The sequence below is a fragment of the Panthera tigris genome, chromosome C2, assembly GCF_018350195.1.
Source record: "Panthera tigris isolate Pti1 chromosome C2, P.tigris_Pti1_mat1.1, whole genome shotgun sequence".
Taxonomy (NCBI): domain Eukaryota; kingdom Metazoa; phylum Chordata; class Mammalia; order Carnivora; family Felidae; genus Panthera; species Panthera tigris.
In genome coordinates, this window is record NC_056668.1 from 14301478 (window position 1) to 14317397 (window position 15920).

Sequence of the window (15920 nt, forward strand, 5' to 3'; positions counted from 1 at the left end):
TGTTGGATTTTAAAGGAAACTCTTTCATGAAAATGCAATTTTATAAATTAAATAAAATCTCATTTCTGTTTTCTGGCTATAGATGCGGACGTAAATTTGAAACCGTGAAAAAAAATGATGTTTTAAAAATAGAATCCTAAAAGGAAATATTAATGTAAGTGAAAATGAAAAGCCCGGTCTTCCCGGGACTGGTGGTCCAGAATTTCAAACTGTTGGCTTTTTGTCGATGGTCTCATGAAATTGAGTGATACCTTTTGGCTTTTCCTAGTAAACCATCACTCATGTGAAAATATGGAAAATCCCTAAAGAGAAAAAACAAACAAACCGAGTTTGGAACAGAAGAGATGGAGAATCTCAAATGAAGGTAGATTATTATGGCCTGTTGGATGTCAGCCAAAAAATGGTAAAAAAATTGGTTGTTTGGAGCCCAGAATGTCTACTACAAATGTTATTTCTTATCATAAAGGCTGGTTACAAATTGCTAATTTGAAGGTCTTGTGTAAGTAAGGTTTTGAAGATGAGACAATTGATTCTTATTAATGATTCACAAATGATTCAGGTTGTGGCACAACAACAGCAAATGTCTTCATTACCCCTGAAGCCTTACCCTAAAACCAGGAGTGAACAAATTACTCAGAGAGGTCTTGCAAATTATCCAGTGGCCTGACTTGTGTGGTGGGTCCCACTCACACTGAGGGCATATAAAAGGCCCTCTGCAGGGGAATCGTCCACACCGAAGTGACACTTCTCTCCTTCTCTACCCAAGCACAACCTCAACAGCCAACACCATGTGTGGAAGCTACTACGGAAACTCTTATGGAGGCTGTGGCTATGGAGGCTGTGGCTACGGAGGCTGTGGCTATGGAGGCTGCGGCTATGGAGGCTGCGGCTATGGAGGCTGTGGCTATGGAGGCTGTGGCTACGGAGGCTGTGGCTATGGAGGCTGCGGCCATGGAGGCCTGGGCTGTGGCTATGGCTCCTGGTATGGCTGTGGCTTCCGCAGACTGGGCTGTGGCTACGGCTCCTGCTATGGCTGTGGCTATGGATATCGCTCCCACTCTCTCCATGGCTGTGGCTCTGGCTGTGGCTACTAGTAACGAGGGCACCATGGGGGACTCTCACCCTCTACACATGGACGTGGGATTCACCAATTCTGAGCCCCACACGTTCTGAGCCTTTCCCTTGGGTGACGATATCCTGCAGGATGAAAGTCTAGTAGGTCTGTTGCTGCCTACAGCCTAACCTACGGATTCCCTGGATTTACCTGGTGGAGTGGAAGATGGTGAAATTCACCTGTGACCCCACAGTTCCGCCTTCATCAAGATGATGGTGTCACAGCGACTGCCTTGATGATGTCCATGCGGGAGTTCGTTTTCTGTGTTGACCTAATAAACTTGTTCAATCCAAATGGCAGTCCTGGTTTTGATGTTGGTCATTTAATGCCCAGGATTACTTACAATTTTTGTTTTGTTTTGTTTTCCGTTTTCAAGAAAGCTAACAACTGCTTTCTTTGGGAGGTATTTTTTATTATCTTTAGGTCAGTCGTCTGAGAAAAGTTTTTGTAAAGTTCAGTTTCCTCCTCCTCTGCTACTGAGGGAATGTTATCTCTTATGCTGGGTAACAGGTAACAGTAAATCAAGTACTACTTACACATTAGGTTAAGCATTGCCTGGCATATAGTACATAATAAAGAAAAAATTAATTTCCCCAAACTTTTATATTCGTGTTCCATAAATCAAATGAACATTGTTGCTGTATGCTTCTCTACTTTTAATCTTCCATCTCAAAGGTACTATTTCAAGGGATGCCTGGGTGGTTCTCTCGGTTAAGCCTCCAACTTTGGCTCAGGTCATGATCTCACAGTTTAAGTGCGGGCCCCGCATCAGGCTCGCCGATAGCTCAGAGCTAGAGCCTGCTTCCGATTCTGTGTCTCCCTCTCTCTCTGCCCCTCCCCTGCTTGCACTCTCTCTCTCTCTCAAAAATAAACATTAAATTTTTTTTTTAAATAGGCACACATTTTTTAAAGTGATCCATTTTATTTTATTTTATTTTATTATTTTTTAATGTTTATTTATTTTGTGAACTTGTGAACTGTGAGATCATGACCAGAGTCATGGTGGAGGTTTAACTGACTGAGCCACCCAGGCATCCCTAAAGGTATCCATTTTAAAGGTATGAGAGACATAACCTAAGGAATAGTTTAACGATCTATTACATGCCAAGCTGGTAATAAATTGTAAAACTATTTGGAATGCATGGTGGGCCATAATATTTAGATAAAATCTCTGTTTCACATGTAGGCTGAGAAGCTTCAGGGTCTCATGAGATTCCAATTCCAGATGTTGGATAGGACTGTGGTCACATCTGAGGCTTAGCTGGGATGGATTCATTTCCAGACTCATGTTATTGCTGGCAGATCTCAGTTCATTGGAGTTGTAGGAATGAAAGGCTCATTTTCTTGCTGGCTGTTGGCCAGGGTCCCTTGCAAACCCTCCGCTGGCAGTCACCTTCAGCTGGAAAAGGCTGCCCATGGTTCCTTGCCAAGTAAATTTCCAACATGGTTGCTTGTTTTCTCAAAGCCAGCAAGGAAGAAGAAAGACTCCAGCATTATGGATGAACGCCATAATCTCATGTAACATAATCACTTACACATAACTATTAAATTTGCCATATTTTATTGGTTACAAAGCAAGTCACAAGTCTCCCTCACACTCACAGGGAGGAGGTCATCCCAGGGCATTTTCATCAGGAGGCAGGAATCAAGGGGGCATGAAGAGAGTCTGTGTACCACAGACTCAATATTATTCATCCTTTATAATAGGAATTAACAAGTTGTCCTTCATTTTCAGTGTTCTTTAACACCTTAGATAATAGGATCATCTCATCCTTGAATTTGATAGACTTCTGAGAAATCGTCTGTGTCTTGGCTATTTTGTGAAGTATTTTGTTAATGATTTTCTTTATTCTAAAGAAATTGGTCTGCTTTTGATTTCTAAATCTAATGGCATCCATTTTAGTAATCTGTATTTTCCTAAGAGATGACCTATTTCATCTAGGTTTTCAAATTTATTATATACATAGAGCCTGCCTCATATGATGTTTAAAATTTCTTCTGTTTTAATGTTCCTTCATGCTATTTATTTTTTATATGGTTTCTGTCTCTCTTTTTTTTCTTCATCAAATTAGCAAGGTCTGTTAATTCTCTCAAATAACAGCATTTTGGCTCATTATAAAATCACCTTTTTTTGTGATTCCCTACCTCATTAATGTCTACGTTTCTATTTATTATTTCTACCTTTGTGCTTTTTTGCTTTTTAAAGTTTCCTTTATAAGTGTTTTAAAGCATAGTATGAAATATGAATTTATTTTATTTCATTTTTACTGATGAAAGTCTTCATGCTATAATCTTTTCAAAACACTGCTTTAAATATTTCTCATAGGCCCTGTTATGGACCATTTTCATCATTTTAATTATTTTAAAATCTGTAATTTCACTTGTATGACCTTTCTCACCCAAGAATTTTTTGACAGAAGGCTTTATATTTTCCAAGTAAATGGGTATTTTTTTTTTTTTTTTTACAGCTTGATTTTATTTTTAAAGGGCTTTCTGTTCTTTGGTTTTGTTAACAATTATTAGTTTTATTGTCTGACATCAGAGAGTATTTTTTTCTAGTATTTCTACTTTACAAAACTTATTAATGCTTTCTGTAAATACACAATAAATTTTTGTGGATGTTTTGTGGGAGCTTGAGAAGATGATTCATGTCTGTTACTAGTATATAAAGGTTAATATGTAACCATAAAAGCTACCTTCTTGATAACATTAAGCCTTCGCTTTTTTTTACTTATTTTTTCCACTTTATTTGTCTTGTTCTGAACGTGCTGCTTTAAAGTCACCTATTACTAATATGTTACTATCTATGTCTTGGCATCATATATCTGTAGCTTCATATGCATCTTGAGAAGTGTAAGATATTTCCTGTGATTGGTTTCGTATTTGCATGAGAAAGCTCCCCTCTTTGTCGCAGTTCATGCTTTTTGGCCTGAATTCTATTTGGTTGATATCAGGATTGTTATATTTTCTTGTGACATTTTGCCCAGATACCTTTGTATATGTCTTTATTTTTGTATTCCTGAACATTTTGTTTTAGATGTATATGTACAGCACATATATGCGTGTTTTGTTTCATGAGCCAAAGTTAAAATGTTTTCTTTAATAGATAAATGAAGCCAATTCATATGTGTTGATATGACGGATATGTTTCATAATTCAGTATACTTTAATAAATTATAAAAATGGTATTTGGATGGCTGTGGTTTTTCTAGTGTTTATTTGGGTCTCTTTGTATCCGTAACAATTTTAATGTGTTTAGTTTCCTTTTTGCTTATTCAACCTTTTATTATCTGACACATGTATATTCATATATATCTGACATATATATATACTAGTTATATTCATATTCGTAACTTGCCCTGTTGTCTATACAACATCAGCTTAATTTATTTTCCTCTTTACCTCTTCTGCTACTCCCTTGTCTTTTAGTTGGATTATTACCACGTTGTCATCACAACACATTTATATAACATATTTATACATTATTAATATAATTAGGTATAATTAATATATAAATTATATATTATTAATTAATATATTATAATCCTCAAATCTAGTCTTTGTTTTGATTTGGCTGTATATTACACTCAATACATATCACTGCACACGCACAGTCACATATATGTATATATGTATACACACAGACATGTATACACACACACACAGACATATATCTATATGTCTTCAATGTTTTGCTACTCAGTATAGGCTTGTGGGTGGAGAATTTCCTAATTTCTTCTATGCTGAAAACTGTTGTTCTAATACATTGTTATATGAATAACAGCTTCCTTAGATATAAAGTCTTTAGTTAATGCTTGTTTTTATTAGTCTTTAGATTATTCTCTTCTCTTTTTGAATGCAGCTTTTGAAAATTCTGACTAATAGCCTAATTATTTATTCTATGTAAATTATTTGATTGCCTAAAAGCCTTGAGTAAGGTTTCTTTATCATTAAAATATACTATTTTAATAGCTTATATTTATAATTAATAATTTTATATTAATGTTCTCTGTTTCCAATTAGGACCTGTCAATGAGAATTTTTAGATCAAGCAAAATAAGTTAATACCAAAATGCATCAAAATTACAATTTTGAAAAGTAAAGACAAAGAAAAAAATCTTGAAAATCACCAGACACACAACGCATTATCTAAATAACAGCAATTTGAATAACAGTTGATTTGTCATCTGAAACGATGGAGTAATAAAAAACAGCATAGTATTTTTCAAATGCTGAAAAAAAAAGAACTGTCATCAATGTATTTTACATCTTGCAAAACTATTTTCAAGAATGAAGGGTAGGGTCCCTGGGTGGCTCAGTTGGTTAAGCGTCCCACTCTTTTTTTAATGTTTATTTTTTTCTTTTTGAGAGAGAAGGAGGGGGAGGGGCAGAGAGAGGGAGGGCAGAATCTGAAGCAGGATCCAGACTCCGAGCTGTCAGCACAGAGCCTGACGTGGGGCTGAAACCCATGAACTGAAGCATCCCACTCTTGATTTTGGCTCAGCTGGTTCTGGGCTGCCAACACAGAGTCCACCCGGGATTCTCTCCTCTCTCTGCCCCTGCCCTGCTTGTACTCTCTTTCTCTCTCTCTCTGAAAATAAATAAGTAAACATTTTAAAAAAATGAAGGGGAAATAAAAACATCCTCAGGAGAAAAGAAATAATTTGTCATTAATAAACCTACATTTAAAGATTGACTTCAAAAAGTTCTTCAAACATAAAGGAAATGCTAAAGGAGGGGATCTTGAACCATCAAGCGGGTACAATGGAAAAAACAGAAATATGAGTATATCCAATAGACTAATCTCTTCCTCATGACTTTTAGAAATCATATTTGGTGATGGAAATAAAAATTATAACACTAGAAGAAGGCAATAATATTAAAAGTAGACATGATGAGGGAATCTAATCAAAGGAAATGCCCAACACTTCACTTATGCCCATAAATATTGATATACCAGTACACTGTTATAAGTTGCATGTGCATACAGTAATACCCAGAGGAAGCATTAAAAAAAAAAAACTATGCAAATATATACATTCAAAAATACCATAAATTAAGATGAGAGGAGAGGGGAGTTAAGATGACACAGTAGTAGGGAGACCCTGGGTTTGTCTCCTCACTCAAACACAGCTAGATCAACATCAAACCATTTTGAACACCTAGGAAATTGATCTAAGGATTAACAGAATAGCCTGCATAATTTGAGGGATAAAACTGGGCAGGCAGGTACCTAGTGTGGAGAGGTGAACTGGAGGAGAAGAGCCATAGTGCTGGAGAGGGGACAGTGCCGTTCTTACCAAGAGGAGAAAGACAGAGGGAGAGGGAGAGCAGTTCATCAAGTTTGCACAAGAAAGCATTCCCTCCGAAAGCAGCTGGGAGACCTACATAGGAGACTACACAAGAAAACTGTTCCCTAAAACCATTGACAGAGAAAAAAGGAACAGGTTTTAATACCACTAGATTTTTATAAACAGCAGAGCACAGAGTGTGAAGTTTCAGAGGTCAGCCCCTGGTGGTGCTCTGGAGAGAAAGCAGGGCAGAGCCCAGGGAGTGGGCAGTGTGGTCTGAGGATACCCTGGGTGGATTGGGGAGAAGCAGGTACCCTGCTTGGAGTGCATTTGGTAGAGGTGATGCAGTTGTCTCTGTGGGCAAAAGACCCACTGGACTTCATTAAGCTGCCACGTTCACCAGTATAGACGGGATCTGGCGCATTCAGGGTGGTATGGCCGTAGACTCACATTCACCAGTATAGAAAGAAAGAGTCTAGCTGAGGGCAGCAAATCCTGGTGCCGGTGTGTGCAGTGATTTATCATAAACTCTAAGCTGCTGTGGCTATGCAGTGGCATGACTGTTTCCTGGGACAAGCTGACACCAGCCACAGCACGGTGAGACGGTCCCCCAGAAGATGTTGTGGATCCGAACCTCAGGGGTCGCTGAAGTGTGGGTTTTGAAACACCGCTGCACTTAAGATAAACTTCTGGAGAGAGGTACCACCTGGTGGGCAGCTTGGACACAGACAGGGGGAAGGTGGGGAGCTGATGGAAGTGGGGGATAAAGGAAGGGGACTGTGCATCTGTGAAGGCACAAACTCCCTGCTTTGAAGACCAGATGAAGCCATTTTAACATTAGCCCATCAACACTGATAGACCCCAGTGAACTAAACACTGCCACCAAGTGGAGAATGGAGCCATTACTGTGCTGTGCCCTCCAGGCACATCTCCAGTAGGGGAAGTTGGCCTGAGAATCAGAGCAGCAGGCCCCTCCCCCAGAAGAACAGCACAAATCCCTTCCACCTGCTTAGTCCACTGACCATAGAGTCCTACAAAATTTCAGCTCTAGGGGAAACTGGATTTAATTTCATTTGGTTATTTATGTTTATTCATTTTGTTGTTGTTGCTTTTGTTTTTATGCTGTTGCTGTTGTTTTTCTTTTCTTTTGTTTATTGGATGCAGAAATAGCAAATTGTTTTATTTTATTTTACTATTTTTTTTGCCTTTTTGTTTTTTAATTTTTATTTTTTTCTTTTTGTCTCTTTTCTCTTTTTTCTATCAAGCTTCTCTTAAAAATCAGACCAAAATATGCATAGGATCAAGCTTCCTTTATTTGATTTTTTTAAAATTTTAAAATTTTAATTTCATTTTATTATTATTATTATCATTATTATTGTGTTTCTTCATCCAAAATGACAAGACAGAGGAATTCACCTCAAACTACAGAACAGGAAGAATTGGCAGCGAGGCATTTAATCAATGAAGATATAAGTAAGATGTCTTAACTAGAATTTAAAAGAATGATTATAAGGATATTATCTGGGCTTGAAAAAAAAGTGTAGAAGACACAAAAGAATCTCTTTCTGCAGAGAAAAAAGAACAAAAATCTAGTCAGGCTGAAGTTAACAATGCTATAACCAAGATGCAAACACAAATAGAGGTGATAAAAACAAGGATGGACAAGGCAAAGGAACAGATTAGCAATATAGAATATAGAATTATGGGAAATAATGAAGCTGAAAAGAAGAGGGAAACAAAGGTCAGGGCTCACTAAAGCAGACTTATGGAAATCAGCAATTTATTAAAATGTAATAACATTCTTTTTTTAAAAAAAAGTTTATTTTTGAGAGAGAGAGAGAGACAGAGAGACAGAGTATGAGTGGGGGAGGGGCAGAGAGAGGGACACAGAATCTGAAGCAGGCTCCAGGCTCCAACGTGTCAGCACAGAACCTGATGTGGGGTTCAAACTCATGAACCACAATATCATGACCTGAGCTGAAGTTGGCCACTTAACCAGCTGAGCCACCCAGGCACCCCAAAATGTAGTAACATCCATAGCATAGGAGTCCCAGAAGATGAAGCAAGAGAAAAAGAGCAGAATGTTTATGTGACAAAATTATAGCTGAAAACTTTCCTAATCTGAGGAAGGACACAGACATCAAAATCCAAGAAACACAGAGCACTCTCATCAAATTCAACCCAAGCTGGCCATCACCAAGGCATATCATAGTCAAATTCACAAAATACTGGGGCTTCTGGGTGGCTTAGTGGGTTCAGCGTCTGACTTCAGCTCAGGTCATGATCTCACAGCTTGTGGGTTCGAGCCCCATGCCGGACTCTGTGCTGATAGCCCAGAGCCTGGAACTGCTTTGGATTCTGTGGCTCCCTCTTTGTCTGCCCCTCCCCCACTCATGTGCTGTCTCTCTCTCTCTGTCTCTATCTCTCTCAAAAATAAATAAACGTTAAAAAAAAGTCAAATTCCCAAAATACACAAACAAGGAAAGAATCCTGAAAGCAGCAAATGAAGCAAAGTCCTTAACCTACAAGAGAAGACAGATCAGGTTTGCAGCAGATCTGTCCACAGAAACTTGAAAGGCCAGAATGGAGTTCCACAATATATTCAATGTGTTGAATGGATAAAAATATGCAGCCAAGAATACTCTCTACAACAAGGCTGTCATTCAAAACAGAAGGAGAGACAAAGAGTTTCCCAGACAAACAAAAACTAAAGGTGCTTGTTACCACTAAACCAGCCCTATGGGAAATTTTAAGGGGGACTCTATAAGTGGAGGAAAACAAAACAAAACACCAAAAGCAACAAAGACTAGAAAGGATCAGAGAACATCATCAGAAACACGAACTCTACAGGTAACACAATAGCATTAAATTCATATTTTTCAATAGTCAACTGTGAATGCTCCAGTCAAAAACACAGGGTATTGGAATGTTTGAAAAAAAAAAACCCAAAACAATATCCATCTATATGTGGCCTACAAGAGACTCATTTTAGACCTAGGACATAAAAAGAAAGCTGGAGTAGCCATACTTATATCAGACAAATTATATTTTAAAACAAAGACTGTAACAAGAGATGAAGAAAGGCATTACATCATAATTAAAGGATCTATCCATCAAGAAGTTTGGGGAAATTGGTTCAAGAATTCCTTATACGTACATAAATGGGTTGAAAAAAGCTTTGGGCAGAAAGCCACCACCACAGGGCAAAAGCACCCAAAGTTAATCATTAAGTAGAAAAAAGCTTAAGGTGGGAAGCCGCTGCCACAGGGCAAAATTTCCCAGAGTTAGTTAGTGAGGTATTATGATGGAGTCAAGAGTAGCTGGTATATTATCTGCAAGAGGCTACTTTCCATCTGACATTTGTACACTTTGATCACAACTTCAAACTCCACTTGCCTCCCCCCCCCCCAGACCTTTGCTTCTTACACACACAAGTTAATGATTACTATCTGATTGTTTTCTTCACATTCACCATGTGTGGAAGATCTTGAGAGATCAATGAACATGAAGACAAAATCCCTGTTTGGGATCCTTGTCTTCTCCCAAACATTAGCCTTCCTCATTTTCATTTCTGCATCTGCTCTCTTGCTGGACAAGAAAGAACTCCAGACTCATTGTCTGTGACAAAGAAGATCTAACAGTTGTAAATATTTATGCTCCCAACTTGAAAGCACCCAAATACATGATACAATTAATTACAAACATAGAGAAACTTACTGATAATAATAGAATAATAGTAGGGGACTTTAGCACCCCATTACAACAGAGGACAGATCATCTAAGCAGAAAATCAACAAGGAAGCAATGGCTTTGAATGACACGGTGGACCAGATGGACTCAACATATATTCAGAACTTTTCATTCTAAGGAAGCAGAATACACTTTCCTTTTGAGTGCACTAGAACATTCTCCAGAATAGATCACATACTGGCTCATAAGTCAGCCTTCAACAAGTACAAAAAGATTGAGGTCATACCATGCATATTTTCAGATCACAATGCTATGAAACTTGAAGTGAACCACAAGACAAAATTTGGAAAGCCCTCAAATACATGGAAGTTAAAGAACATCCTATTAAAGAATGAATGAGTTAATCAAGAAATTAAAGAAGACCTGAGCCAAAGTCAGAAGCTTAATTGACTGAGCCACTCAGGCACCCCTGTTGGATTTGTATATACCAATAATGAAGCAGCAGAAAAACAAATCAAGGAATACAGATACAACTGCACTTAAAACACTAAGATACCTAGGAATACACCTAACTAAAGAGGTAAAAGATCTATACTCTGAAAACTATAGAGCACTTATGAAAGAAATGGAAGAGGACAAAAAGAAATGGAAAAACATTCCATGCTCATGGATTGGAAGAACAAACACTGTTAAAATGTCTATACTATCCAAAACAATCTACAAATTCAATGTAATCCCTATCAAAATACCACCAGCATTTTCACAGAGCTAGAACAAACAATCCTAAAATTTGTATGGAACCATCAAAGACCCTGAATAGCCAAAGCAATCCTGAAAAAGAAAAACAAAACTGGAGGCATCACAATTCTGGATTTAAAGCTACATTACAAAACTGTAGTCATCAAGACAATACTGTACTGGCACAAAAACAGACACATGGATCAATGGAACAGAAGAGAAAACCCAGAAATGGACCCACAAATGTATGGTCGACTAATCTTTGACAAAGCAGTAAAGAATATCCAATGGGGAAAAAACAGTCTCTTTAACAAATGGTGTTGGGAAAATTGGATGGTGACAAGCAGAACAATGCAACTGGACCACTTTCTATAGCATACATAAAAATAAATTCAAAATGGATGAAAGATCTAAATATGAAACAGGAAACCATCAAAATCCTAGAGGCGGCAACTTCTTTGACCTTGGCTGGAGCAACTTCTTACTAGACACATTGCTGAAGGCAAGGAAAATAAAAAGTAAATATGATAACATCATGTTGACATCAAGATAAAAAGGTTCTGAACAGTGAAGGAACCAAGCAATAAAACTAAAAGATAGCCGATGGAATGGGAGATGATATTTGCAAATGGCATACCTGATAAAAGATTAGTATCCAAAATCTATAAAGAACTTATCAAACTCAACTCTCAAAAAACAAATAACCCAGTTACAAAATGGGAAGAAAACATGAACAGACACCTTTCCAAATAAGACATCCAGTGGCTAACAGATATGAAAAGATGCTCAACATCACTCATCATCAGGAAAATACAAATCAAAACCACAATGAGATGCTACTTCACACCTGTCAGAATGGCTAAAATTAACAACACAAGAAACAACAGGTGATGGTGAGGATGAGGAGAAAGGAGAACCCTCTTGCTCTGTTGGTGGGAATGACAAGGGGTGCATCCACTCTGGAGAACAGTATGGAAGTTCCTCAAGAAACTAAAAATAGAACTACCCTCTGATCCAGCAATTGCACTATTAGGCATTATCCAAAGGATACAAAAATACAGATTCAAAGAAGTACATCCACCTTAATGTCTATAGTAGTTTATCAACAATAGCCAAACTATAGAGAGAGCCCAAATGTCCATCGACGGATGAATGGTTAAAGAAGATATAGTATGTATATACTACATCCCACATTATATACATATATAATGGAATATTACTCATCCATCAAAAAGAATGAAATCTTGTCATTTGTAATGACATGGATGGAGCTAGAATGTATTATAATAAGAAAAATAAGTCAATTAGAGAAAGAAAAATACCATATGATTTCATTAATATGTGGAATTTAAGAAACAAAACAGATGAACATATGGGAAGGGATGGGAAAGAGGAGAGATAGAAATAAACCACAAGAGACTTTTAGCGATAGAGAACAAATTATGGGTTGATGGAGGTAGGTCAGTGGTTGATGGGCTAGATGGATGATGGGTACGAAGTAGGGCACTTGTGATGAGCACTGGGTGTTGTATGAAACACTGAATTCTACTCCTGCAACCAATATGTAACTGTATATTAACTAACTAAAATTTAAATTAAAAAAAAACAAAAAAATTAAGATGTAATGCTATAAAATGTTAAAAAATAACATAGAAGGCAAGAAAAATAATCAGAGTAACAAGAATTAGAAGAAACAAATAGAAAACAAATAATAAAGTGGCAGACTTAGTTGCTAACATATCAACAATTTCATTGAATGCACATGGTCTAAATACAACAGCCAAAAGACAGAGATTGGAAAAGTGCATTAAAAAAATCCAACATGACCTACCTATATTCTGTTCATAAGAAACTGACTTCAAATTCATTGACATAGGTAGGCTGAAAGTAAAAGGATGGAAAAAGTTAGGCTCTATAATTGTTAACAAACTAAAGAAGGAGTGGCCACATTAAGACCAGATAAAATAGACCTCACATCAAAGAAAATTACCAGAGACAAAGAGAACTATTACATATTTTATGAGGATTAATCCACCAGGAAAAATAATAATTCTAAGTATACACCAAACAACAGTCTCAAAACATATGAATAAAATGTGATCCAGTTGAAAATAGAAATAGAGAAATTTACAATTACACTTGGATATTTTCAACTCCCCTTCTGACAAACTGATAGAACTAGTATGCAGAAAATAACCCAAGAGACAGATGATCTGAAGAACACAATCAGTCAAAAGAGTTTTTCATACATAGAATTCACCCAGCAGTGAGAATATATACATAGTTTTTGTTTTTGTTTTGTTGTTGTTTGTTTGTTTGCTTGTTTGTTTGTTTTTTAGGCTAGTCTCTAAGGTTTGCCCTGCACCCAGGAGGGCTCTTAGCCATCTTTCCTCCTGGTTCTCTCTGGTAAACTAGCCAGCTGATGGTTTAGCTTGTTGTCTTAGAGCAACAAACTTCCTCTTAATTGCTTATCATCAAAATCTCTATTGTTTGAAGCATACCCTTAAGTTTGAATTTCCTACACACTATTCTAAATAAACTAATTCATTTGAAGAAGTGTTCAGAGCTCTCTGTTTTACTTTTCATTTATTTTTATTTATTTTTAACATTTTTAAATTTATTTTTGAGAGAGAGAGAGAGAGAGACAGAACGTGAGCGGGGGAGAGGACAGAGAGAGACAGAGACACAGAATCCGAAGCAGGATCTAGGCTCTGAGCTGTCCACACAGAGCCCGACGTGGAGTTCAAACCCACCAACTGTGAGATCATGACCTGAGCCAAAGTTGGACACTTAACTAGCTGAGCCACCCAGGCACCCCAGAGCTCTTTGTTTTTATGGCTTGCCTCCTGCTCTGTGCAAAATATCTGAGCAACTACTCCAGAACTGGAGATAGAAACAGTTGTTTGCTTATTCTCTCATAGAGACACATCTGCATTACTAGTAGTCACTGGGCTTGGGCAGTAGCCTCTAGGTTTTTAGGTTTGATGTACACGTCCTGTCATGAAACCTCCTTCCTATGAATGGTGTGATGGAAAGCAAGATAGGGACTTATGGCTGTTAGCTTTTTGGGTGATGGGTAAAGCTTGGCACTACAGGTAGGAATGGGTAGATGAAGGGAACCACCTACCGCTTGGCCAAGTTCACTTGCAACTTAGTCATTGCAACACAGAACAAGAGATCATGAGATATACTAATGGCCTGCCTACACAGGAGAGATGCTGTAGCCTTTGACAACAAAGAGGGGGTACTATTTTTATGGCCTCCTTTTCCCAGTGTTGACCTTCTGCCATATTAACCTGGAGGAGAAGAAACAGAAGGAGCAGATTATAGCTTAAGTAGATCAAGACTCTCACTAAACCTAGATTATGTTGATTTTTTTGAATGAATGTTTCTTCATCTGTTTTGTGTCCTTGGGACAATTTCAGAAAGACTTGAATTTTTTTAAGCGTGTAATATATCTGAAGAGGGCCTGATATCTGATGGCCACTTTTTAAGTGTGTGAGATTGAGCCAAAAGCCATAGCTTCCACATGGCTTCCACTCTGACCTTTTCGACTGCTTTAAGACAGGGCCCTCTGTTGACCTGCCTTTTAAGACTTCTGCCCACTATGGCAGGACCAAAGCCAAACTTATTAGAAAGGGACTTACCTTAGTGTTTCTCCCTCTAGTTTCACTGCCTGTCAATGTTTGTAGATGTCAGAGTGGTACAATTATGTGTTGTCTGTTTTCAATTGATGGAGGATAAACAGACATCCTCTGGATGCCTTCAGGAAACATGCATTTTGTTGCTGGTTAAGAGTTTTTCCAGCTTCATACTTTAATAGCCATTCAGGAAGTAATTTTGTATGAATCTTAAATTAGTTGTAAAGGCCCCAAATTCTAACATAGTCATTAAATGTTTAGAAGATATTGTTGTGTTATACTTTACCATTATTGACATCATCATTAACATTAATAATAAATGGGGTAAATGAAGAAGTGTTATTATGAACATCTTTGCTGAACACAAACCAAACTAGAAGGCTCAAGGCTGCACTTTCCAGCCTATAGTTGGGTCAAAGTTGCATTTCGTGAATTTGGTCTACCTGAATTACTGCTTTGTTATGAATAATAAAAGGTCATTGGCTTGAAGGCAGGCAAATATCAACCTCTGTGAAAAATTTAGGGAAGCAGACTTAAATTCTGTGTTCACTCTATGCCCACGTTGGAATCGCAGGCAGAATAGCTACCTGTGTAACCACCATGCATAGATTGAGTTTGAGAATATATTTTGTCGGTGAGTGACAAGAAACAGGCATCCTATATAATTTAGAGGAAAACAGTTACAGTTGCCCAGAACCACAAATTCAACTGCTGAGTATCAAGAAACAATGAAATTGAATGAAGCATTAAGTCAGGGGGCACTGTTTTTACCAATGATTTTAGCCAAACACTGGAGATACTGAAGATGAGGCTTTGATAAGACCAAGGTATATTACAGTAGCCTTTGGATCTGCCCATGAAAACACATTTTGCCAAAGTGCTGGTTGAATACAGCGATCAGGGCTAACACATCCATATTATCAACTATACATTGCCAAAGGGTGAGCAAACTGTCTCTCTTTCTTTCACACATACAGCAATATATATATATATATATATATATATATATATATATATATATATATAAACACACATGTATAGTGTATACTGTGCATTTGTAAAATAAGATTACTTTCAGTGAAAAATGAATTTGGATATTTTTTCAAATGGAATTGTTAAGGTTGCTTATATTTAATCATATATGAATAACACAACATTGAGGTTCTTTGTTTTTGTTTTAAATTGTTAGAAACTCTAGATAATAGATCAAAGAAGCCCTGATGTGGTTCTTATAGGCCAAGATTTGGTTGTCATTGTTTGAATAGCCCATAATACTGTTATTATAAATAATGGAGGGGATACACATAGTGCCTCACAGGGTAATGATCTATAACGATCAACAATCTAGATTTCTGAGAAGAATCCAGAAGACCAGAATCTTCCATAGCAGCATGGACGATAAGAGGCATATCCATAGCCACTGTAGTAGCCATATCCCAGGCCTCC

At 37.4% G+C, this 15920-nt stretch overlaps 1 protein-coding gene across 1 annotated transcript; it reads left to right on the forward strand.

The window, feature by feature from the left end:
• Nucleotides 1-764: 764 nt before the first annotated feature.
• On the forward strand, nt 765-1398 carry LOC122241889 (keratin-associated protein 6-3-like; the record flags this gene model as incomplete). Its single annotated transcript, XM_042998312.1, has 1 exon — nt 765-1398. A coding segment is annotated over one exon (330 nt), but the record flags the coding sequence as incomplete, so codon positions are not given.
• Between the last annotated feature and the right edge of the window lie 14522 nt (nt 1399-15920).